General features: G+C 45.3%; 1 protein-coding gene across 1 annotated transcript in view; it reads left to right on the top strand.

Annotated features, from left to right (window-relative positions):
* LOC123762676 (neuroendocrine convertase 1) overlaps positions 1 to 26,081 on the top strand; it is a 41,521-nt gene that overhangs the window by 8,729 nt on the left and 6,711 nt on the right. The window contains exons 7-11 of the mRNA XM_045749339.2: positions 2,181 to 2,393; positions 2,818 to 2,918; positions 5,837 to 6,055; positions 9,789 to 9,955; positions 13,982 to 14,115. Of these exons, the coding sequence (XP_045605295.2) occupies positions 2,181 to 2,393; positions 2,818 to 2,918; positions 5,837 to 6,055; positions 9,789 to 9,955; positions 13,982 to 14,115 (834 nt within the window). The remainder of the gene's footprint in view (positions 1 to 2,180; positions 2,394 to 2,817; positions 2,919 to 5,836; positions 6,056 to 9,788; positions 9,956 to 13,981; positions 14,116 to 26,081) is intronic.

Below are 26,081 nucleotides of genomic sequence, written 5' to 3'. Positions count from 1 at the left end.
ATGTTCTTCATTACACGTATATAGTAAACCAATATTTTATTATTGTATATTGTAATATTCTTTATCCGCCTGAGATAAGCTTAATATACTCAAAGCATGTCCATACATTTTGAAGCAGCTACATGTAGTCTACTATTGTATTATAGTTGTAAGAGCACTCACTATCAGGAGCAGGTGTCTGCTGGAACACACCATCCAGGTGTCTGCTGTCACTTTACTCTGGACAAAATATGTAATATTGATCGATACCTTACGGCTTCACGTAAGCCGTAATCAAATATGATTATGGCTGTGGTCATGATAGATTTGGTTAGGCTAGGTTTGGGATAAGGTTAGATTAAGTTGGAACAGGTTAGGATAAATAATGCCAGGATAGAATTGGTTACGATATGTTAGGTAGGATAGATTAAATAAGGATAAGTTAGATGATGATAGGTTAGGTATGGATGGGTTAGATTTGATTGTATTCTTATGCTGTATTTGTAACTTTTTCTGCATTTCACTTCAACATTTCAAATTTAAATTCAAATAAGTTTATTGACGTATAAATACACACAAAGGGATGAGGAAGCTCAAGCTATTCTCACCCCGTTCAGTACAACGTGTATATGTATATACATACATATACATAGACATATCAGAAGCAAGCAACATATTACGGGACATTCTGAGTTGCACTTCAACATTGGACATCATAAACATCATCTAGAGTGTGTGTGTACAATATATAACATAAAAGTGAGTAAAGAAGAGATAATAAAGAGCCATAGAGGAGAAAGAGTGATGAGGTCAATATTATGTGCCTCAGTAATCCTTTACACCACCGCCCACGGGATGGGTATGGGGTGCATAATAAAGAAAGAAATTGAAGGTCAATACTACCCGAAGAGGAGGCCATCACGGATGACCTCTGGTCCCTAGTTACGTCCGCCCCCTACACAATTCTGGGCACTATAATTATATATATATATAGGTGAGACAATCCCTAGACGCCGTGATGAGGATTCGACCCCATGTGTTGGGTATTCCCAGGCACCACTACACCTTCCCGACCCCTACACCACTTCGTCCCCACCACTACACCTTCCCGACCCCTACACCACTTCGTCCCCACCACTACACCTTCCCGACCCCTACACCACTTCGTCCCCACCACTACACCTTCCCGACCCCTACACCACTTCGTCCCCACCACTACACCTTCCCGACCCCTACACCACTTCGTCCCCACCACTACACCTTCCCGACCCCTACACCACTTCGTCCCCACCACTACACCGTCCCCACCACTACACCTTCCCGACCCCTACACCACTTCGTCCCCACCACTACACCGTCCCCACCACTACACCTTCCCGACCCCTACACCACTTCGTCCCCACCACTACACCGTCCCCACCACTACACCTTCCCGACCCCTACACCACTTCGTCCCCACCACTACACCGTCCCCACCAGTACACCTTCCCGACCCCTACACCACTTCGTCCCCACCACTACACCTTCCCGACCCCTACACCACTTCGTCCCCACCACTACACCTTCCCGACCCCTACACCACTTCGTCCCCACCACTACACCTTCCCGACCCCTACACCACTTCGTCCCCACCACTACACCTTCCCGACCCCTACACCACTTCGTCCCCACCACTACACCGTCCCCACCACTACACCGTCCCCACCACTACACCTTCCCGACCCCTACACCACTTCGTCCCCACCACTACACCGTCCCCACCACTACACCTTCCCGACCCCTACACCACTTCGTCCCCACCACTACACCGTCCCCACCACTACACCTTCCCGACCCCTACACCACTTCGTCCCCACCACTACACCTTCCCCACCAGTACACCGTCCCCACCACTACACCGTCCCCACCACTACACCTTCCCGACCCCTACACCACTTCGTCCCCACCACTACACCGTCCCCACCACTACACCGTCCCCACCACTACACCGTCCCCACCACTACACCTTCCCGACCCCTACACCACTTCGTCCCCACCACTACACCGTCCCCACCACTACACCGTCCCCACCACTACACCTTCCCGACCCCTACACCACTTCGTCCCCACCACTACACCTTCCCCACCAGTACACGTCCCATAGCTGCTGCTAGTGGTGGTGGTGCTGCTGCTGGCCACTACAGCTGGTACTCCGCCGTCAGGGTCGTGGGGGTCGCGGCACAGTATACGTCTGGGCGGCTGGTAACGGAGGGTCAGCGGGGGACAACTGTAACTGCGACGGCTACACCTCCTCCATCTTCACCCTGAGCGTGAGCAGCGCCTCAGAGACCGGCAGGTTCCCCTGGTACGGGGAGCAGTGCGCCTCCACCCTCGCCGCCGCCTACTCCTCCGGCGCCTACACCGACCAGAAGATCGTAAGTTTTCTTCCGCCGTGTACCCGCTGCCGTCAACATATCACACAAAAGTTACAAAAAAATTATTATTGTCAAGAATACGGATTGTGTGTAGGATTTTGTTGTCTTTAATAACATTCTTATGACAGCAGTACTAATGGAATGATGTGTATCATGCGATATCAGTGTGTATCTTACCTCAGTCCAGTCTGAGGTGCCTGTGTGGAATGCTGTCACGTTGTTTTATATACGTGTGTCTTGGTGAGGATTGGTGGTGTGATGGTCCGTGGATGGTTGGTTGGTGTGGGTGAAGGGACGGCCAGTGTGCAGACCCACAGTGTATGACCACGAGAGTGTTGCTTGGTCACCTATACATCACTGTATGTTGCTTGATCAACTAATACATGAATATATGACTTGTACCGTTGGTGGCGGCTCCCTGCAGGCCACCACGGACCTTCGCGACACCTGCACCGACAAGTTCACTGGCACCTCCGCCGCCGCCCCCCTTGCTGCTGGCATCGTCGCCCTCGCCCTGGAGGTCAAGTAGGTCACACTGGAGCTCAAGTAGAAAAAACGGTGAATTAAAAATGTTTATATTAGAATTCTTGGGTTCTTAATAAGCAGTTCAAATCAATATATTACATTTGTTACATTTGGCATATGAAGTATAACCAAGAGAGACCTACTCTCTTACCCCTGTGGGTACCTCCTTCACCCTGTGTCCGGTTCACCAATAGAATAGAACAAGGGTGGGCAACCTCTGGCACGCGTGCCAAACTTGGCACGCCGATGACTTGTCTCTGGCACGCAAGAGCATAGGTTACCCTAAGCACAGATGCAAGCACATGTTACCCTAAGCACAGACAAAAAAAAAACTACTTTCCTTGGGGTATAAGCTTACATGCCATGGCAGTATATGTACGTCCTGGTGGTGAAGAGGTAAGCTCTTCGAAGCTAAAGAGGTCTCAAGAAAAAGAAGTTGATCTTGTTGCCATAGTTACCTTCTTTTTTTACGTCATCGATCATGCCGATGTATGATGATTCCCCTCTATTTACTTTGGCTCATATTTTATGTAATAAGCCTTTCCAACCTAACGGCTGCACCCATAACCATAATGTACACTGACAATCATATCTATGAAGGGTGATGAAGTATGTGAAGAGATGGTTGCTCTTGCATCACTACCTGAGCGTACTACCGGGGCTGAAATATGTAAAACAGTTGTGAACGAATTCTCTACTCGGCAAATTGACATTTCAAAAGTAGTATCCATCACAACAGATGGTGCCCCAAACATGACTGGTGAGAAGGCAGGATTTGTAAATCTGTTTGCAAAAAGTGTTGGTCATCCACTGATTGGCTTCCATTGCATCATACATGAGGAGGCTTTATGTGCAAAAGCTGGCCTAAAGGAACTGCAAGAAGTGATGCAAACAGTTACCAAGGTTGTTAATTACATTTGTGGTCGGCCTTTAAATAAAAGACAATTTCAAACTCTACTGGATGAGGTAGAATCTGTGTATAAAGGACTGAAAATGTACAACCATGTTCGTTGGCTTAGCAGAGGCTTGGTTCTGAAACGATTTATTGAATGCTTAGATGAGATAAAGCTCTATTTGAACGACCAATAAGTGTCATACCAGGAATTTTCTGACATCGTGTGGGTTTGTAAACTGATGTTTTTGCAGATTTTTGTGAACATTTAAATGAATTGAATATTAAGTTACAGGGCGCTGGTAAGACACTTGATGTTATGTTTGGTTACATAAAAGCTTTTGAAATGAAGCTTAAAGTTTTTAAGAGGGATGTAGATAATGAGAGATTTAGATACTTTCTAAACCTAAAGAGGTACATCAGTGATCTAAAAGATGACAGAACAGACCACAAATGTCTTCAAAAGCTGTTTGTAAACATTATCGAGTCAACAGTTTGGCAGTTCTCTACAAGATTTGCCAAATTCAGAGAACTGGAAGACACAGTAAAGTTCATCAAGTTTTCAGACAGCATCAAAATGGATGAACTAAACTTGCAAATGTTTTCATGGATAGACATGGATGATTTTGAGATGCAGTTGATTGAATTTCAGAGTAGCTTAATTTGGAAGCAGAAATTTGTTGACCTTAGAGTTGACTTGGAAAATATTGAAAGAGAGAGATTAGAGATGAAAGTAACAAAGAGAAATGCGGAAAACGAAGTATTAAGGACTTGGAATACTATTCCAGAAAATTATGTCTGTTTAAAAAACCTTGCAACAGCATTGCTAACCATGTTTTCGTCTACATATGCTTGCGAATCTTTGTTCTCAATTATGAACTTTGTTAAGTCTCGTAACAGGAGTAGCATGACAGATGAAACTAGCGCTGCATGCATATCTCTCAATGTTACTAAATATAAACCCGATGTAAAATCTGTCACCAGTTATGCAGCAGCAGAAGTCTCACTGACAGTATATAAAAGGAGTCAACTAGTTTTTTATCTGTTGTATTCTATTAAAGTCACAAAAGCTTAAAGGCTGTTGAAATGTACTTCTGAAGGTTAAATAAATTTTTTTTCTGTTTTTTTATACTATGTTTTACTGCACTGAGATAATTTATTATTTTTTCGTTTAAAAAGTTCTTAAGAGATACCAAATATGTTCTAAAAAAAAATAGTTGGCATGTGGAAAAAGTTTGTGTCAGAGACTTGGCTGATTTTGGCACGCACTCTCAAAAAGGTTGCCCATCCCTGGAATAGAACCCACAGTCATCCCTCCCTCACCCTATGGTCCACCTACACCCCAAGTTATCTCCCACCCTCCATCACCTTGTAGTTCACCAACAGCATAAATTTGGGTCTCTCCCTCACCCTATAATTCACGAAGGATTTAGAGTGTCTCTCACGCTTACTCACCCTGTCCATCACCAGCTGCTTAGGGTAATTTTTTTCCCCTTGACATGTGGCCCAATATCAGTCCAAGGTTCTCAGAATGTTCGGCAATATATTTATTGTTTGTGATGTGTGTCTATATATGTATGAACACGTTGTACTGGACGGGGTGAGAATAGCTTGAGCTACCTCATCCCTTTGTGTGTATTTTACCTCAATAAACTTATTTCAATTTCAATTTCAATATCAGTCCAAGGTCCCTGGATCTCACTCTCTCATGCCGTGTGTTCTGCCAAGACTTTATGGTCTCTCTCTTACGCTTCCTCAACCTGTGATCCATCAACAGTTCTTGGCCCCTTCCTCCCTTCTTGGCCCATTCACTTGGACTGGGCGGTCCAACGACGACCTCGCTTCTTGCAGGGCCGGCGTTCGATTCCGATGTAGCAAGTGGTTGGGCACTGTTCCTCCTCACATTATCTCAACACTTTATCTATTCTCCCACCCTTGCAAGTGCTGCATAATGATATTGGCTTCACGCTTTCTTCTGATAATACCCTTGCCTCCGTGGCCGCCTGACCCTGCGGTCCTCCAACAGTCCGGGGCTGACGTGGCGGGACGTGCAGCACGCCGTGGTGTGGTCCAGCGAGTGGGCGCCCCTGGCTCACAACGGCGGCTGGATCACCAACGCCCGGGGGCTCAGGATCAACCCGCGCTTCGGTTTTGGTCTATTGAGTGCAGAAGGTCTTGTTGACACAGTCAGGAACTGGACCAACGTGCCCGAACAGAGGATCTGCAAGGTGGCGCCCACTAACAGGTGAGATCACTGACTTTCTCTGAAATTTGATGGGAACGCAAGACAAAATGCCTTAGTAAACTTTGTTTATATTTAGCGAACACACAAGGATGGAACTGTGTCCGAAACGTATGTCGATATATCTACGTGTTTGTCTTTGAATGTAATTTTATGTGTGGTGTGAACTTCAGTTACTTTTGACCTTACTTGTAACTCGATCATACCTCTCAACTTTGGTTACTGTTTGGTGGTATACCTCTAGACTGCATTCAGCTTCGTTTTGTGTCTGAAGAGAGAGTTGGGTTCCACGCTAGAGCCGCTTATTCCATAATTGAACTGACATATGTGGGATACAGAATCTTGAAGGACATCTTGTGCAGATTTCCGAAACTTCTTTTCCTTCTCCCATGTTGTTCGAGAACTGTGAAGTCATAATTGTTACCGCCGGAGGCTACTAGTTTATTGTGCACCCCATACTGAGGAGCGATAGCGTTAAAAAGGATTACAGAATGCCCGACCTCAGTGCAGATTTTTACTTTAACAATTACCTCTATCCTGCACACCTTGCAATTTTAAAGTCGGCTAGTTACAAACGTTTTTTCTTTATACTTATCTATGAATTTACAATAAATTATTATATTGTATGTTAAAAGTAGCTCTAATACTAACACAAAATATTTTAGATGTGTAGAATTACAGGATCATGGCAAAGCTGCTGTTTATTATTGTCAATGTTCACACCACATGAGCCCAGGGAGCCGTGTGCCGGCATTTAAACTATCTAAATGCTAAGTATAAGTGAAGAACAACACATACCGCTAAGTCAGTTTTGAAAGTAACAATGTAATAAGATATATCTTACTGGCGCTGTATTAGCTTGGGTGCGGCAGTGAGAATAGGTTAGGTTATTGTTCATCATGGCGCAACCTTTTGTGCCCTCTGTAATGCTTTTGCGCTACCGCTCACAGGATGAGTATGGGGTGCACAATAAACTACCCGCCTCCGGGGGCAACAATCAATCATCAATCATGACGCAGCGTGTCCATGTGTTTGTGTGCACTTGGCGGCCACACGCCTCACAGTTCAGTGAACTTTAATCAAACAAGCTAAGTAACTTTGAGGCCAAGGTGTGAGAAGCTTCACTGAGGAGCACTTGGAGAGTGACACCCTTGTTGCGTCCTTCAACATGAAGGTACGCCAGCCTACGTGGGTGTACACTGTCTCTTTAGAAACGTTCATTGGTTATACTAGTTGACAAAGCATTCCAAAACGAGAGAATAAAAAGCAATTAACACTAAGCTTTAATAACATTATAAATTTATTACGTGGTTCTCTGACTCTTCCCACCTAACCCAATGAAACCCAGACGGTTGAGACCTTTCGTGACCAAGATCTCGATGTGACACGTGTGACCCCCCCCCCCTTAGAGTTCACATCCAGGGAAGCCTTCTTCAAGAGGTCAGCCCAGATGACCTCCGGATTATCTTGTATGTTGATTAAAAAATTCCTGGGTTAGTCTTAGTCAGCTAGTTTCAAGTATGTAATATTTCATGATACTCTTGTCAAACATTGCAATGGAATTAGACCCCAGATTCTTATGTGTAAACATCCATGGATCTCCCCCTTTTAGCCAGGTCAAAGGTCAGTCACACACATAATTAATAATTCCTCTGTTGAGCAGTGTATGGTGAATGTCAAACAAGTTTAATGAAAATTCTTGAGTGTTTGTGCACGTGTGGCCCGACCTTCGATCTAGGTAGCAACAGTAAATCTCCCCCTTCCCCCTTTTTTTTGGGGGGGTGTATATATATTGGTCCTGTAGAGACTTAGGGACACACCATCTGGTCACCATTTGGTCCGGGAGACATCTCCCGTCACGCAGGGTGCAGTCGCACCTCCACAGATCTCCAGTATCATCTATTGATACTGGTGATGGCTCAAAAGGGCCACCACTTACGAGCTATTCATGCCTGTGCCACCTTTTGGGTGGCTTCATCTTCATCTTAACACATTCACAAGGGAGACATCTCCCGTCATGCAGGGTGCATTCGCACCTCCACAGATCTCCAGTATCAGCTCTTGATACTGGTAATGGGTTAAAAGGGCCACCACTTACGGGCTATTCATGCCCGTGCCACCTTTTGGGTGGCTTAATCTTCATCAATCATCAATCAATCACTTAGGGACAGAGTGCGGGACACCGGGGTCGGGAGTGTGTCTGTGAAGAACATCTCACAGCCAGGGAGAGACAGAGTGAATCCACCGGATGGAGAGACAGCGGTCTTAAGGTAATGTGTGTGATCTTTGAGGTTTTGTTCCATGTCTAAATTTCTTAACTCTTGGCCAGTGTTAGAGTAGGATTTATAATTGGTGATTAGCATAATTTTGTTCTCAATAAACTCGTGTTAAATTTCCAGTCTGTGTCAATTGTTGAATCCTCTTAGCTTTTTGGATATAGTGGCTGACAACCTTCCCATAATTAATGACAGTTATTGAAAGTACTCTCCACGTCAAGCAATGTTTCTTGCCTCGTTGCTTGATATAGTCTCGATGGTGGCAGCGTATTTTTTTAATCCTGTGTAGCATTTCTTTGTTGGCAGTGTACCTTTTAGTTCCGGTGTAACCATCATATGTCAGCTCATATTACAGTGTTCAATAACAGTGTTACCAAGTGCAACCGATGGGAAGTGTTACTCAGGATAAGTATTTAAGTGAGCCGGTCGGCCGAGCGGACAGCACGCTGGACTCGTGATCCTGTGGTCCTGGGTTCGATCCCAGGCGCCGGCGAGAAACATTGGGCAGAGTTTCTTTCACCCTATGCTCCTGTTACCTAGCAGTAAAATAGGTACCTGGGTGTTAGTCAGCTGTCACGGGCTGCTTCCTGGGGGTGGAGGCCTGGTCGAGGACCGGGCCGCGGGGACACTAAAAAGCCCCGAAATCATCTCAAGATAACCTCAAGAAGTGTTACATTATTAGTTTAGTATATATTTTATAGTGGTGTTACACTAGTAGGGGTGTTACACTAGTAGTGGTGTTACACTAGTAGGGGTGTTACATCGAGGGACAGTGAACGAGGTGTTAGTCTGAGGACAGGGACCCTCCTTCACACAAACTGCGGTTACTAGAAGCTTTTAACTCTTATTCAAATATCTACTAATTAAAACATAGGTGAGGAGTAGTACTACTATTGTGTGACGGGCTATTCATGCCCGTGCCACCTCTTGGGTGGCTTAATCTTCATCAATCTTACTGCTGTAGCTATAGGCGCACCAAGCAACTCACTTGCCGCCCAGTAAGCCATCGGTTCAGTAGATCAGGTTGTCCATATAACTGCAGAATTGTTTGTGCTACCTTAATTGTCTAATTGAGTACTAATTGAATTGTCTACATACATTAATTGTCTAATTGAAGTCTACATACAATTGAGAATGTTGTAAATGTGTCCATCATTCTTCAACATTACTTCTTATGTATTCTTACATATATGTTTCAAGTCACTAAAGTAAGAAAGGACAAGAGTGTTTGCCTCCTCTCCTTTGCTTTGTAGTTTTGTAGCATTTGTTCTGCTCCTCGTGCGTAACTATCGGTGACCTGTAGCAGTGCCCAGCTGCTTCCAGCATTACCTGAGTTAAGAGATATAGAGATATTGTACAAAGATTATTTATATCCGCTCTGAGGTATTCCTCTTGCATTGCAACTGAAGCTGGCATTATGCAATAAGCAATAAATGAACGTTTCTGTGATCCGGAGACAGGTCGGGTGATGCCCTGGAGAGCAGAGGATGGGTTATGGTGGAATTCGCCAGCGACGGGTGTAAGGGCGGGGACAACGAAGTGATCTCCCTCGAGCATGTCCAGCTGGTGGCCACCGTCAACTACACCAGGAGGGGCGCCCTCACCATCACACTCACCAGTCCCCAGGGTGAGTCCATAGTCACACTCACCAGTCCCCAGGGTGAGTCCATAGTCACACTCACCAGTCCCCAGGGTGAGTCCATAGTCACACTCACCAGTCCCCAGGGTGAGTCCATAGTCACACTCACCAGTCCCCAGGGTGAGTCCATAGTCACACTCACCAGTCCCCAGGGTGAGTTCATAGTCACACTCACCAGTCCCCAGGGTGAGTTCATAGTCACACTCACCAGTCCCCAGGGTGAGTCCATAGTCACACTCACCAGTCCCCAGGGTGAGTCCAGTCACACTCACCAGTCCCCAGGGTGAGTTCATAGTCACACTCACCAGTCCCCAGGGTGAGTCCATAGTCACACTCACCAGTCCCCAGGGTGAGTTCATAGTCACACTCACCAGTCCCCAGGGTGAGTCCATAGTCACACTCACCAGTCCCCAGGGTGAGTCCATAGTCACACCAGTCCCCAGGGTGAGTTCATAGTCACACTCACCAGTCCCCAGGGTGAGTTCATAGTCACACTCACCAGTCCCCTGGGTGAGTCCATAGTCACACTTACCAGTCCCCAGGGTGAGTCCATAGTCACACTCACCAGTCCCCAGGGTGAGTCCATAGTCACACTCACCAGTCCCCAGGGTGAGTCCATAGTCACACTCACCAGTCCCCAGGGTGAGTTCATAGTCACACTCACCAGTCCCCAGGGTGAGTCCATAGTCACACTCACCAGTCCCCAGGGTGAGTCCATAGTCGCACTCACCAGTCCCCAGGGTGAGTCCATAGTCACACTCACCAGTCCTCAGGGTGAGTCCATAGTTACACTCACCAGTCCCCAGGGTGAGTTCATAGTCACACTCACCAGTCCCCAGGGTGAGTTCATAGTCACACTCACCAGTCCCCAGGGTGAGTTCATAGTCACACTCACCAGTCCCCAGGGTGAGTTCATAGTCACACTCACCAGTCCCCAGGGTGAGTTCATAGTCACACTCACCAGTCCCCAGGGTGAGTCCATAGTCACACTCACCAGTCCCCAGGGTGAGTCCATAGTCACACTCATCAGTCCCCAGGGTGAGTCCATAGTCACACCAGTCCCCAGGGTGAGTCCATAGTCACACTCACCAGTCCCCAGGGTGAGTTCATAGTCACACTCACCAGTCCCCAGGGTGAGTTCATAGTCACACTCACCAGTCCCCAGGGTGAGTCCATAGTCACACCAGTCCCCAGGGTGAGTCCATAGTCACACTCACCAGTCCCCAGGGTGAGTTCATAGTCACACTCACCAGTCCCCAGGGTGAGTCCATAGTCACACCAGTCCCCAGGGTGAGTTCATAGTCACACTCACCAGTCCCCAGGGTGAGTTCATAGTCACACTCACCAGTCCCCAGGGTGAGTCCATGGTCACACCAGTCCCCAGGGTGAGTCCATAGTCACACTCACCAGTCCCCAGGGTGAGTTCATAGTCACACTCACCAGTCCCCAAGGTGAGTCCATAGTCACACTCACCAGTCCCCAGGGTGAGTCCATAGTCACACTCACCAGTCCCCAGGGTGAGTTCATAGTCACACTCACCAGTCCCCAGGGTGAGTCCATAGTCACACCAGTCCCCAGGGTGAGTTCATAGTCACACTCACCAGTCCCCAGGGTGAGTTCATAGTCACACTCACCAGTCCCCAGGGTGAGTTCATAGTCACACTCACCAGTCCCCAGGGTGAGTTCATAGTCACACTCACCAGTCCCCAGGGTGAGTTCATAGTCACACTCACCAGTCCCCAGGGTGAGTTCATAGTCACACTCACCAGTCCCCAGGGTGAGTCCATAGTCACACTCACCAGTCCCCAGGGTGAGTCCATAGTCACACTCATCAGTCCCCAGGGTGAGTCCATAGTCACACCAGTCCCCAGGGTGAGTCCATAGTCACACTCACCAGTCCCCAGGGTGAGTTCATAGTCACACTCACCAGTCCCCAGGGTGAGTTCATAGTCACACTCACCAGTCCCCAGGGTGAGTCCATAGTCACACCAGTCCCCAGGGTGAGTCCATAGTCACACTCACCAGTCCCCAGGGTGAGTTCATAGTCACACTCACCAGTCCCCAGGGTGAGTCCATAGTCACACCAGTCCCCAGGGTGAGTTCATAGTCACACTCACCAGTCCCCAGGGTGAGTTCATAGTCACACTCACCAGTCCCCAGGGTGAGTCCATGGTCACACCAGTCCCCAGGGTGAGTTCATAGTCACACTCACCAGTCCCCAGGGTGAGTTCATAGTCACACTCACCAGTCCCCAAGGTGAGTCCATAGTCACACTCACCAGTCCCCAGGGTGAGTCCATAGTCACACTCACCAGTCCCCAGGGTGAGTTCATAGTCACACTCACCAGTCCCCAGGGTGAGTCCATAGTCACACCAGTCCCCAGGGTGAGTTCATAGTCACACTCACCAGTCCCCAGGGTGAGTTCATAGTCACACTCACCAGTCCCCAGGGTGAGTCCATAGTCACACTCACCAGTCCCCAGGGTGAGTTCATAGTCACACTCACCAGTCCCCAGGGTGAGTTCATAGTCACACTCACCAGTCCCCAGGGTGAGTTCATAGTCACACTCACCAGTCCCCAGGGTGAGTTCATAGTCACACTCACCAGTCCCCAGGGGGAGTCCATAGTCACACTCACCAGTCCCCAGGGTGAGTCCATAGTCACACTCACCAGTCCCCAGGGTGAGTCCATAGTCACACTCACCAGTCCCCAGGGTGAGTCCATAGTCACACTCACCAGTCCCCAGGGTGAGTCCATAGTCACACTCACCATCCTCCAGGGTGAGTCCATAGTCACACTCACCAGTCCCCAGGGTGAGTTCATAGTCACACTCACCAGTCCCCAGGGTGAGTTCATAGTCACACTCACCAGTCCCCAGGGGGAGTCCATAGTCACACTCACCAGTCCCCAGGGGGAGTCCATAGTCACACTCACCAGTCCCCAGGGTGAGTCCATAGTCACACTCACCAGTCCCCAGGGTGAGTCCATAGTCACACTCACCAGTCCCCAGGGTGAGTCCATAGTCACACTCACCATCCTCCAGGGTGAGTCCATAGTCACACTCACCAGTCCCCAGGGTGAGTCCATAGTCACACTCACCAGTCCCCAGGGTGAGTCCATAGTCACACTCACCAGTCCCCAGGGTGAGTCCATAGTCACACTCACCAGTCCCCAGGGTGAGTTCATAGTCACACTCACCATCCTCCAGGGTGAGTCTTCATTACCACATTAGACCCCAGTGTGTTAGTTTAGATCTTTTATTATGAACTCCATTCCCATCCTGTGAGTGGTAGTTAACCCCATTCCCATCCTGTGAGTGGTTGTTAATCCCATTCCCATCCTGTGAGTGGTAGTTAACCCCATTCCCATCCTGTGAGTGGTAGTTAACCCCATTCTCATCCTGTGAGTGGTAGTTAACCCCATTCCCATCCTGTGAGTGGTTGTTAATCCCATTCCCATCCTGTGAGTGGTAGTTAACCCCATTCCCATCCTGTGAGTGGTAGTTAATCCCATTCCCATCCTGTGAGTGGTAGTTAATCCCATTCCCATCCTGTGAGTGGTAGTTAACCCCATTCCCATCCTGTGAGTGGTAGTTAATCCCATTCCCATCCTGTGAGTGGTAGTTAATCCCATTCCCATCCTGTGAGTGGTAGTTAATCCCATTCCCATCCTGTGAGTGGTAGTTAACCCCATTCCCATCCTGTGAGTGGTAGTTAATCCCATTCCCATCCTGTGAGTGGTAGTTAATCCCATTCCCATCCTGTGAGTGATAGTTAACCCCATTCCCATCCTGTGAGTGGTAGTTAATCCCATTCCCATCCTGTGAGTGGTAGTTAACCCCATTCCCATCCTGTGAGTGGTTGTTGAAAATGTTACAGATGCTCAAAATGGTCTCAGAAGTCATCAGTTCGTTTTATTAATAAACTTGGTCTGAAGATGATTTGGTAGTGTTGCATGAATGGATGATAGAGTGGTTAATGTGTAATACACTTGAGTGATGTGTGTTTACCACAGGGACGGCATCAACCCTGCTGACGGAGCGGGTGAGTGACAGGTCCTCCAAGGGGTTCACCAGATGGGCCTTCATGACTGTCCACACCTGGGGTGAGGATCCCTCCGGCGTCTGGACCCTCAACATCTCCGACACGGTTAGTACACACGCATGTCTCTCCCTTGGGCCTAGTCATACTTGGACGTAATTCCATTCGAGAAATTACAGTTCTGTTTAAGACTTGTACAATAAGTGCCTATATATATATATATATATATATATATATATATATATATATATATATATATATATATATATATATATATATATATATATATATATATATATATATATACTATATATATATATATATATATATATATATATATATATATATATATATATATATATATATATATATATATATATTAGTATATTTTGGTAGCAGTCTTTCCTGTAGACATATATTATTAAATATGACCGAAAAAGTAAGATTAATAATTCTAACACGAATTTTCTCAATCTTTCGTACATTACGCTTCACTGTTGGAGGTAAATCAAAAATCACTTCTCCAAAATTCATTTTTATTTCTAGTCTGACGCGACACGGGCGCGTTTCGTAAAACTTATTACATTTTCAAAGACTTCACAAATACACAACTGATTAGAACGTATCTCTGATTTTATATCTACATTTGAGTGAGGTGGGAAGGGTGATGTGGCATTAACACAAGACAGAACAGGAGGGGATATTAATAGGGTATTAAAAGTATCAACACAAGACAGAACAGAAACAATGGGTATTGAATAGAAGTGTTTGTAGAAAGCCTATTGGTCCATATTTCTTGATGCTTCTATATTGGAGCGGAGTCTTGAGGTGGGTAGAATATAGTTGTGCAATAATTGGCTGTTGATTGCTGGTGTTGACTTCTTGATGTGTAGTGCCTCGCAAACGTCAAGCCGCCTGCTATCGCTGTATCTATCGATGATTTCTGTGTTGTTTACTAGGATTTCTCTGGCGATGGTTTGGTTATGGGAAGAGATTATATGTTCTATTATTATTATATGGAGCCCTGTTGCTTATGCATCGTTAAACGCCTAGAAAGAGATGTTGTTGTCTTGCCTATATACTGGGTTTTTTGGAGCTTACAGTCCCCAAGTGGGCATTTGAAGGCATAGACGACATTAGTCTCTTTTAAAGCGTTCTGTTTTGTGTCTGGAGAGTTTCTCATGAGTAGGCTGGCCGTTTTTCTGGTTTTATAGTAAATCGTCAGTTGTATCCTCTGATTTTTGTCTGTAGGGATAACGTTTCTATTAACAATATCTTTCAGGACCCTTTCCTCCGTTTTATGAGCTGTGGAAAAGAAGTTCCTGTAAAATAGTCTAATAGGGGGTATAGGTGTTGTGTTAGTTGTCTCTTCAGAGGTTGCATGGCTTTTCACTTTCCTTCTTATGATGTCTTCGATGAAACCATTGGAGAAGCCGTTATTGACTAGGACCTGCCTTACCCTACAGAGTTCTTCGTCGACTTGCTTCCATTCTGAGCTGTGGCTGAGAGCACGGTCGACGTATGCGTTAACAACACTCCTCTTGTACCTGTCAGGGCAGTCGCTGTTGGCATTTAGGCACATTCCTATGTTTGTTTCCTTAGTGTAGACTGCAGTGTGGAAACCTCCGCCCTTTTCCATGACTGTTACATCTAGAAAAGGCAGCTTCCCATCCTTTTCCGTCTCGTAAGTGAAACGCAGCACGGAACTCTGCTCAAATGCCTCCTTCAGCTTCTGCAGATGTCTGACATCAGGTACCTGTGTAAAAATGTCGTCAACATACCTGCAGTATATGGCCGGTTTCAAGTTCATGTCGACTAAGACTTTTTGCTCGATGGTACCCATGTAGAAGTTTGCAAACAGGACGCCTAGGGGAGAACCCATGGCGACCCCATCTACTTGCTTATACATGTGCCCATCCGGGCTCAAGAAGGGTGCCTCTTTAGTACAAGCTTGGAGTAGTTTCCTCAGAATACTTTCTGGCATGTCAAGAGGAGTACAGGCTGGATCACGATACACTCTGTCGGCTATCATTCCGATTGTCTCGTCCACAGGTACGTTGGTAAACAGCGATTCTACGTCCAACGAGGCTCTTATCCCTGTGGCCCGTGTGCCCCGCAGTAAGTCCACAAATTCCTTTGGAGACTTCAGGCTGAAGGCGCAAGGAACATAAGGAGTCAGCAGGCCGTTGAGTCGCTTTGCCAGTCTGTACGTGGGTGTGGGTATCTGGCTAATGATTGGCCGAAGTGGGTTTCCAGGCTTGTGCGTCTTGACATTTCCATACGCATATCCAGGTTTATATTCCCCAATGATCTTTGGCAGGTGGAGTCCGGATTTCTTGGCGTTTACAGTTTCGATCAGTTTGTTGACCTTTGCTTTTAATTCGGCTGTAGTGTCCTTCGTTACCCTTTGGAACTTTGTTTGGTCAGAGAGTATGATGTTCATTTTCGCCAGATATTCGTCTTTTTTAAGAATGACATATATTGGCGACTTGTCACCTCTCCTGACAACTATCTCCTTGTTCTCACGAAGGCTTTTAGCTGCCGCTTTAAGCTCGGGGGACAGTATGGTGCTTCTGTAGTTGCCTCGATTCTTTCCTCCTTCTGCAATAAGTTCTGCTTGTAAGGTATCTTTGGTAGTGACCTTCTTTTGTGTCTCGAGGTCGAATATGTCGTCCAACAGAATTTCCAACTCTACTTTCCTACTTTCTATATATATATATATATATATATATATATATATATATATATATATATATATATATATATATATATATATATATATATATATATATATATATACTATATAGTAATTAAGTTCTTTTAATAGGCAAAATATTTCGCGCAAAATTGCATTTTTAGGGTTACGGTAATAGTGGAGTTTGCTTTGATGTACCGTGCAATTTCAAGGTACCAGATTCTTATTGAGGTATCGCAGTTGAGTGTTATCAGACAGTGATCTTATTGTGGCAGCCACAATTGTACATAATATACGTGTGATCGCTAGATTTGTTGTTTCAAGCGTAGATTAGACATATATATATATATATATATATATATATATATATATATATATATATATATATATAATATATATATATATACATATATAGCTATATATATATATATATATATATATATATATATATATATATATATATATATATATATATATATATATAGCTATATATTATTAAATATGACCGAAAAAGTAAGATTAATAATTCTAACACGAATTTTCTCAATCTTTCGTACATTTCTTTTCACTGTTGGAGGTAAATCATAAATCAATTCTCCAAAATTCATTTTTATTTCTAGTCTGACGCGACACGAGCGCGTTTCGTAAAACTTATTACATTTTCAAAGACTTTAGTTTACAAATACACAACTGAATAGAACTTACGCATCTCCGATTTTGTTTTTATATCTACATTTGAGAGAGGTGGATGGGGTGAGGTGGCATTAATAGGGTATTAATTTCATCAACACAAGACAGAACAAGAGGTGGCATTAATAGGGTATTAATTTCATCAACACAAGACAGAACACGAAACAATGGGTATTGAATAGAAGTGATTGTAGAAAGCCTATTGGACCATATTTCTTGATGCTTCTATATTGGAGCGGAGTCTTGAGGTGGGTAGAATATAGTTGTGCATTAATTGGCTGTTGATTGCTGGTGTTGACTTCTTGATGTGTAGTGCCTCGCAAACGTCAAGCCGCCTGCTATCGCTGTATCTATCGATGATTTCTGTGTTGTTTACTAGGATTTCTCTGGCGATGGTTTGGTTGTGGGAAGAGATTATATGTTCCTTAATGGAGCCCTGTTGCTTATGCATCGTTAAACGCCTAGAAAGAGATGTTGTTGTCTTGCCTATATACTGGGTTTTTTTAGCTTACAGTCCCCAAGAGGGCATTTGAAGGCATAGACGACGTTAGTCTCTTTTAAAGCGTTCTGTTTTGTGTCTGGAGAGTTTCTCATGAGTAGGCTGGCCGTTTTTCTGGTTTTATAGTAAATCGTCAGTTGTATCCTCTGATTTTTGTCTGTAGGGATAACGTTTCTATTAACAATATCTTTCAGGACCCTTTCCTCCGTTTTATGAGCTGTGGAAAAGAAGTTCCTGTAAAATAGTCTAATAGGAGGTATAGGTGTTGTGTTATATATATATATATATATATATATATATATATATATATATATATATATATATATATATATATATATATATATATATATATAACTGAAAACTCACACCCCAGAAGTGACTCGAACCCATACTGCCAGGAGCAACGCAACTGGTATGTACAGGGACGCCTTAATCCGCTTGACCGTCACGACCGGACATAAGGAAGTGATAGCCGAAGCTATTTGAACCACTTCCCCGCCGGCACTCGGATGGTAATCTTAGGCATAGCATTTTATCAAATCACCTCATTCTTTGGGGCACACGTGAGGAACACAAATGCAAACAAGCCTGAATGGTCCCCAGGACTATATACAACTGAAAACTCACACCCCAGAAGTGACTCGAACCCATACTGCCAGGAGCAACGCAACTGGTATGTACAGGGACGCCTTAATCCGCTTGACCATCACGACCGGACATAAGGAAGTGATAGCCGAAGCTAGAATGAGGTGATTTGATAAAATGCTATGCCCAAGATTGTAACACCACTCTATTGTAACACTACTAAAATGTACCACTATAATGGAACACTAAACTATCCTGAGTAACACTTCCTCATCGGTTGCACTTGGTAACACTGTTATGGGCTGACATATGATGGTTACACCGGGACTACAAAGTACACTGCCAACAAGGAGATGCTAACACAGGATGAAATACGCTGCCACCATCTGCCTTGGACCATTGAGACTATATCAAGCAACGAGGCAAGAAACATTGCTTGACTTGGAGAGTACTTTCTATGACTGTCATTAATTATGGGACGGTTGTCAGCCACTATATCCAAAAGGCTAAGAGGATTCAACAATTGACACAGACGGGAAATTTAACGAGTTTATTGAGACCAAAATTATGTCAATCACTACTTATAAATGCTACACTAACACTGGCAAAAAGTTAAGAAATTTGGACATGGAACAAAAACTCAGAGATCACACACATTACCTTAAGCTATCTCTCTCCCGGGCTGAGATGTTCTTCACAGCCCCGCTTTCGATCCCGGGGTACCGCCCTCTGCCTCTCCTATATTCCTACAGGCCCTCTATATACAACCCCCACAGGGGGAGGGGGAGATCTGCTGTTGCTAGACCAAAAGTGTACAAACACTCAAGAAATATTTCAAAAAGCTTGTTTGACATTCACCATACTCTCTTCAAGAGAGGAGTTATTAATTACGTGTGTGACTGACCTCTGACCTGGCCAAAAGGGGGAGATCCAGGGATGTTTACACATAAGAATCTGGAGTCTAATTTCCTTGCATGAAATATTACATACTTGAAACTATGCTGACTAAGACTAACCCAGGAATTTTTAATCAATATACAAGATAAACCGGAGGTCATCTGGGCTGACCTCTTGGAGAAGGCTTCCCTGGGTGTGAACTCTAAGGGGGGGGGGGAGATCATGGGTGTTACAGCTCCCTTTCCCCGGAGTTAAGACAAAATCGGGTGTATGATAATTAAGCCCAATTTTGTCTTATCCTAAATCATCCAAAATACCACAACTAACCCTAAAAAGAAAAAAAAATTGCCAGTGACATAATGATAAAAGTAAGCTAACTAAATTAACATGAAGCAAAGTACATTATACAGTTATACTGCAGTAAGAACAAAACATAAATGTATAATGAAAGAAACAAAAGTACAAAAAAAATACCTTGGCAAAAGTACAAGCAATGATACCGTCACACATGATACCATTCCGATATCCTAATATGACAATAAAGTAACAATGAAAAAAAACAAATCCCGACTGCACCCGAGGCAGTCCAGCAAGGCTCCCTCAGAAGGCTGGAAGACCAAAACAAAAAAATCGCCTTAAAACTAGCATGACATAAAAAAAAAAAAAAAAATTCCTAACGGAACAGGAAAATTACAAGTAACTAAAAGTAATATAATGTTAAAATACAAGGAATAACACAAGGCTACATAATACAACCCTGAATTACAATACATGGCAATAAGGAATACTATGAAATAATGACATATCCTGCCTGCACACTAGGCAGGCTAGCAAGTCTTCCTCAGAAGGTCTGAAGAACACAACATACAAAAAATGATCAGCAACATGAAAAAAAAATATATATATGTAATATTCCTACTCTAACATTTAAATCTAAGTAATTAAAAATAACAGGAAACATTATACCTAAGTGGGCATACCCCAAACATCTGCTGGGTACCTCACGACCCACAGCCAAACCTATGAGTTATACAAGTTATAAAACATGGTAAAAATACAACAATAGACATGAAGACTCATCAATAGAACCGTACGTTAACAGAATACTTGTGGGCCAATCCATATACCGCACAAGACAATAGTGCCAGGGTCAATCTCCATGCACCCTGCACACACTGATAGTAAGACTACCTCTTACCACAACAGAAACATTACTTAACATTACAACATTTTAATGAAATAAAAAGACATGCAAATAAAAAACAAATTATGTACCCATACACTGGTACCACCCAGAAAACCTGGACACTCATCACCAGGACAGACTTATCACCTAGATACATACATGAAACAAAATAAACTTCACGATAAAGTTTGTGCTAGAGACCCAAGTCCTCTAGCTAAGAACACTGTCTAGGACCACTTTTTCTAGGCCTAGTTACTTTACATCCCCATAAATGTCACACTTTTAACCCAATTAGACAAAACTATTTGACACCGTTAATAATAGAGTCATTTCTCTGAACCATCATTCGTAAATCTTGACACATTAATGTTCGTGTTTATATACGCGTTTTCTATCGTGCATCCGTTATACTCTCGCGTGGTGGCCTGATGTTGGAGACCCGATGTTGGCGGCGATGTTGGAGACCTGATGTTGGTGACCTGATGTTGGTGACGTGATGTTGGAGACCTGATGTTGGTGACGATGTTGGAGGCCCGATGTAGAAGACCTGATGTTGGTCCAGCGTCTGCCCGTCGATGATGCCTGCATATACCCTGAGATCTTCTTGTAACAGCTCTGGGGGTACGTCTGGTGACAGAGCGAGTCTACTGGTGACAGACTCCTCGTCAAGCTATCAAACTGCTCGAAGGTGGTGGTGTGAAGAGCAGCGGCAAGTGACAGCGGCCGGGGACTTGGCCGGTCACAGGTGAACGGTGTCGGGAGAGATGTATGGAGGCACATCTCACTTCCAGTTGCTTGAAGCTGACGGTCGATGATGAGTGACATCAGCTACATAGCAGGAGTCGTGACAGCAGGGCAGAGAGTGTGACGTCAACGATGTCTTGCAACAGAAGTAAGCAGGTGCAGGTGTTGGGGCGTGGGTGGCGTGGCGGCAGGCCAGGTGGATCCCGACTTCAGCTCCTGGGGCCCATCACTACACAGGCGTTGCTTGTGTCACATTCTACTAAGCCGGTACGCCTTATCGCGCATGCCCTAATGTGCCTGACCTTGGGCCGATGGTGCGAAACGTGCACCCTATTGGCGAGTCAAGCACATTCAGTAGGGAGGTGCCGTTGGAATGTGACCGCCTCGTTGCGCATCTTGGTGGAGTCAGTGATGTGGCATCCCCAAGGTCGAGGGGGAACTGGTAGGTGACTGCTGCTGGCATACCCGCTTGTTGACCTCGCGCCTCCACTTCCGGTGTGCCTGCACGGTGTGTCGCAGCAGGCAGGTGGGTGCCTCTGATGATGAACTGCAAGACTGGGGCCCACCATGGTACGTTGACGTCTGGACAGCTGTGCTCTGCTGGCAGGAACTCTGGCCTGGACAACCTCGTGTGGTGGGAGGTGTCGGCTGGGTGAATGGTGTCATTATCACATCCCAGGTAACCGAGTGGTGGGGTTACCGGGAGTGTTGGGAGGGGGGTGGGGTGTAACGTAACCCCCTCACCAATGTACCAGAGGGGTGACCTCTCTGGCCTCAATGTTGGTTCACGAGTAGCTGGTACCGGGGACAGAGCGGTGTGGACAAGCAGACCTGGGGAAGACAGAATAACTCTCCGACTGGCGGAAGCAAGGACTCTTCCCTGGGCTTTGGTGACAGGGTACAGCCCAAGGGTAGGTAAGGCATGCTCTCTGAATACATTCCCTGACAAAATCTCAAAACAATTGCCAGTTTAAAAACTCTGCTAAAACAAACAACTACTAAGGGACGAGACAGTTTACTGAAACTCTCCCTGCCTCGCCCGTGACCTCGTTAACATAGGGTGGCAAGGCTGACCCTGGGTACCAATGAGAGTTGACAGAAGGTCCTCCTCTCCATCCTGGACAAGCCCAGCTGGGTCAGTCAACTCAGAAGGGTCAGGAATGGGAATCGCTGAAGGCAGTTCCAGTTCCTCCCTGGCAACGTAACACTTTAATTTGTTGACATGAATAGTTGTGTCACCCTGGTCATCAAAGATTCCCCTGATCAGAAAATTAACTGGTCCAAGCTTCTTAATTACTCTATATGGTCCACGCCATCTAGGTGCTAGCTTCCTACTTTGATTGGCAGGAGCCTTTTCATTTAACCTCATAACCAAGCTTCCCTCTCTAAGTGTCAACGGTTGAACCATCTTATCATAATAGTGCGCATACCGGCTCCTCGCTGTCTTAGAAGCCTCAGCAGCAATCCTCCAAGCATTTCTCATTTTAGAGAGGATTTCTGAAGGATAATCCTCACCGCACACAACCTCGTGTCTGTTAAGCAGACCTGATGGGAAGTTACATGAGCGCCCCGTGAAAAGCAGCAGTGGTTGTGTGTTAATTGACTGATGAATGGCAGTGTTCAAGGCTAGTTGAACATAGGGGAGTTGTTCGTCCCAGGTGGCAGCATCTTTCTCTGCAAGAATTGCTAGCATATCCTTAATTGTACGATTGGTTCTTTCAGTCATACCGTTTGCTTGCGGATGGTAAGCAGTCGTGAGGGCTGTTGTTGTTTCTAAAATTTTACAAACCTCTTTAAAAGTGTTACCAACGAACTCTTGACCTCTGTCAGATACTAATACTTTAGGAGGTCCAAACACAGTGACAAATTTACTTAAGAAAGCGTCTGCAACCGTCTGGGGGTCCTTACGAGGAAGAGCAACCAAGGTAGTGAACCGGGACAGATGGTCCACTAGCACCAACACGTAGCGATTACCAGAATGACTACTATGTAAATCAATCAAATCCGCTCCCACTCGATCTAAAGGCTCAAAAATGTCAGGGAACTCTTGTAGTGGCGCCTGTACCTTAGGGGTACCTTTTCTCCTTTGACAATTCGGACACGATCTGACAAACTTAGTGATATAAGATAACATCCTAGGAAAATAGAATAAAGTTTTAGCTCTCATATAGGTCTTAAAGACCCCAGGGTGACCAGCGATCTTAGATGCATGCGCGAGTTTCACGGCTGATGATCTTAACACGTCGGGGATGACTAACTGGTAAACCGCACGATCTTTCATGTCGTTAACATAATATAGGACACCCTTCTGCAGGTCAAAATGCTGCAGGGGAAAGTTACCTTTCTTCATAGGGTATTGGCCACCCTCCAAATATTCAATTATTTCCTTCCATCGCTGTTCTCCCATTTGAAATTCTCTCATTTTATCACTTGCAATAGTTTCAATGTTGACATTTACGTTAACTGACGCGACGTTCCTACTCAACGTGTCTGGCACAACATGAGATGGTCCAGGCTTATAAAGGATCTGAAACGAGTGAGCTGACAGCTCATGAGACCAACGGGACATCCGGGGACACTTTGTTTTCTTTTTAAATATGTATGTGAGAGCTCTGTGATCTGTGAAAATAACAAAATGACGTTGGAATAGGTAAGGCTCAAAATAACGAACACTTTCGACCACAGCAAGCGCTTCCTTGTCTGTTGCTGAGTATCTAACTTCAGGTCCCTTCACTTTTCTGCTGAAATACGCCACAGGGTGAGGATGGTTCTCTGAATCACGCTGCATTAAGCACCCTCCTATGGCAATACCACTAGCGTCTGTATGCACCTCCCACTCCTTATCAAAGTCAGGCACAGCTAATACTGGGGCGGTAATTAATTGACTTTTGAGCCTAGTATAAGCCTCATCGTGTTCTGAGGTCCACATAAATTTAGCATTCTTCTTTACAAGGTCAGTTAAAGGCGCTGTTATACTAGCAAATCCCTCAATATGGCGGCGGAAGTATCCGGCTGCTCCCAGAAACCGGCGCACATCCCTTGCTGACCTAGGCCTGGGCATCTCAGCAATGGCGCGGCATGAGTCTGGGTCAGGGCGGATGCCATCTGTGCTCACCTGGAACCCCAGAAATTTGAATTTCTGAGATGCCAGGGTGCATTTTTGGATATTCAATTTGAAGCCTGCCTTGTCTAACAATGACAGTGTCTCAGTCAAGTCCCGCAGGTGCTCCTCAAACGACCTAGAGTAGATAACCACGTCATCCAGGTATGCTAATGAATGCCTACCTAGCACAGGGCTGAGGATGTAGTTAATAGCCCTCTGAAATGAGGAAGGGGCTGTCTTGAGCCCAAAAGGCATGCGCTTAAACTGAAACTGGTGAACCCCATCAGAGAATGCTGTTTTCTCACGGTCCTTAACTGCAACTGGAATAGCCCAATATGCTGACTTAGCATCCAGAGTGGAAAAATACTTGGCTGCCGCGAACTGATCTATAATTTCCTGAATCCGCGGTAAGGGGTACACGTCCCCCTTTGTTATTTCATTAACTTTCCGATAGTCGACACAAAACCGGTAACTACCATCCGGTTTGCGCACCAGCACCACCGGAGACAACCATGGTGAAGTGCTTGGTTCTATAACTCCCTGTCTCAACATCTTCTGACACTCCTCTCTGATAGTTTTCTTAGCCTGTTCCGGGAGCCTCCACTGTCTCGTATACACGGGCTCGCGATCACCTGTTGGAATGGTGTGCTCAATTCTGTCTAACAACCCAATTTGATCGTCGTCCGTTGCAAATAATTTGGGGAACATACGCAAAACTTCCCGCACCCGTTTCCTCTCTAACTGTGGAATGTGCTGTAAGTCTAGTGCTGATATTAATTTATTCAAATTGTTGGTATCGCAAGGTGGCGCAAACACCGTTGTGCTGTGCCTAGGAGTCTTACTAGTGTCTCTAACATTAAGAGCGCCACATTGCTTAGTGTCTGTAATAGTTTCCGATGGATCTGATTGAAAGATCGATGTCTCCTCTAAGATAATACCCTGAGACACTCGATCACCCACTCTGAAGCGGTAGGTCTTGTGTGAGAGATTGACTACAGGTATGAGGGCACCTTTATCCAGGACAACAATTAAGTGGTGGGGAATTAATAGTTTATCAAACCTGCCGGCCACCAGAAGGGTAGTACCAGGCTGGATATGACGACCCACGGCCACCCTAAGGAACCTAAATGATCGTGGTGGGCAAGTCTGCTTGCCAAAAGCATGTAAAATACACGACTTCTTATTATTGTCTGGAGGAGACTGAAACAAAAATTTCGCGTAATTGGCATGATGTTTCTGCTTCCGCTGGATGGAAGCTACAACCGGGGGATGGTCAGTCAATGTCACCGGATAGGATACAGTTCCTAATTTCAACCGGCAATGTCTCGCCCCTTTCTCAGCAGACAGAGAATATGAAAACCTGTGTAAGAAATCCATGCCAATCAAGATATCACCTGGATAAGCAAGATTCTGAACCACTGTACAAGTGTGAGGATACGACCCATCATGACCTATTTCAAAATTAATTGTGGCCTGACCCAAGATGTCAATTTGTCCCCCATTAACTGCTGTGAGCTGTTTATAACAACGTTTAAGCCGTGCTTGTTTGAATTTGCTGAAGGCTGAACTCTTAATGAGTGTTGCTTGGCTACCCGTGTCCAAGAACGCAATCAAAATCTCACCCTCAACCTTGACTTCAAAAGTAGGGCGACCATCCTTAAAGTAATCTGGTGAC

This window comes from Procambarus clarkii, chromosome 27 (assembly GCF_040958095.1).
Source record: "Procambarus clarkii isolate CNS0578487 chromosome 27, FALCON_Pclarkii_2.0, whole genome shotgun sequence".
NCBI lineage: Eukaryota > Metazoa > Arthropoda > Malacostraca > Decapoda > Cambaridae > Procambarus > Procambarus clarkii.
This window is presented reverse-complemented; position numbering and strand designations above follow the sequence as displayed.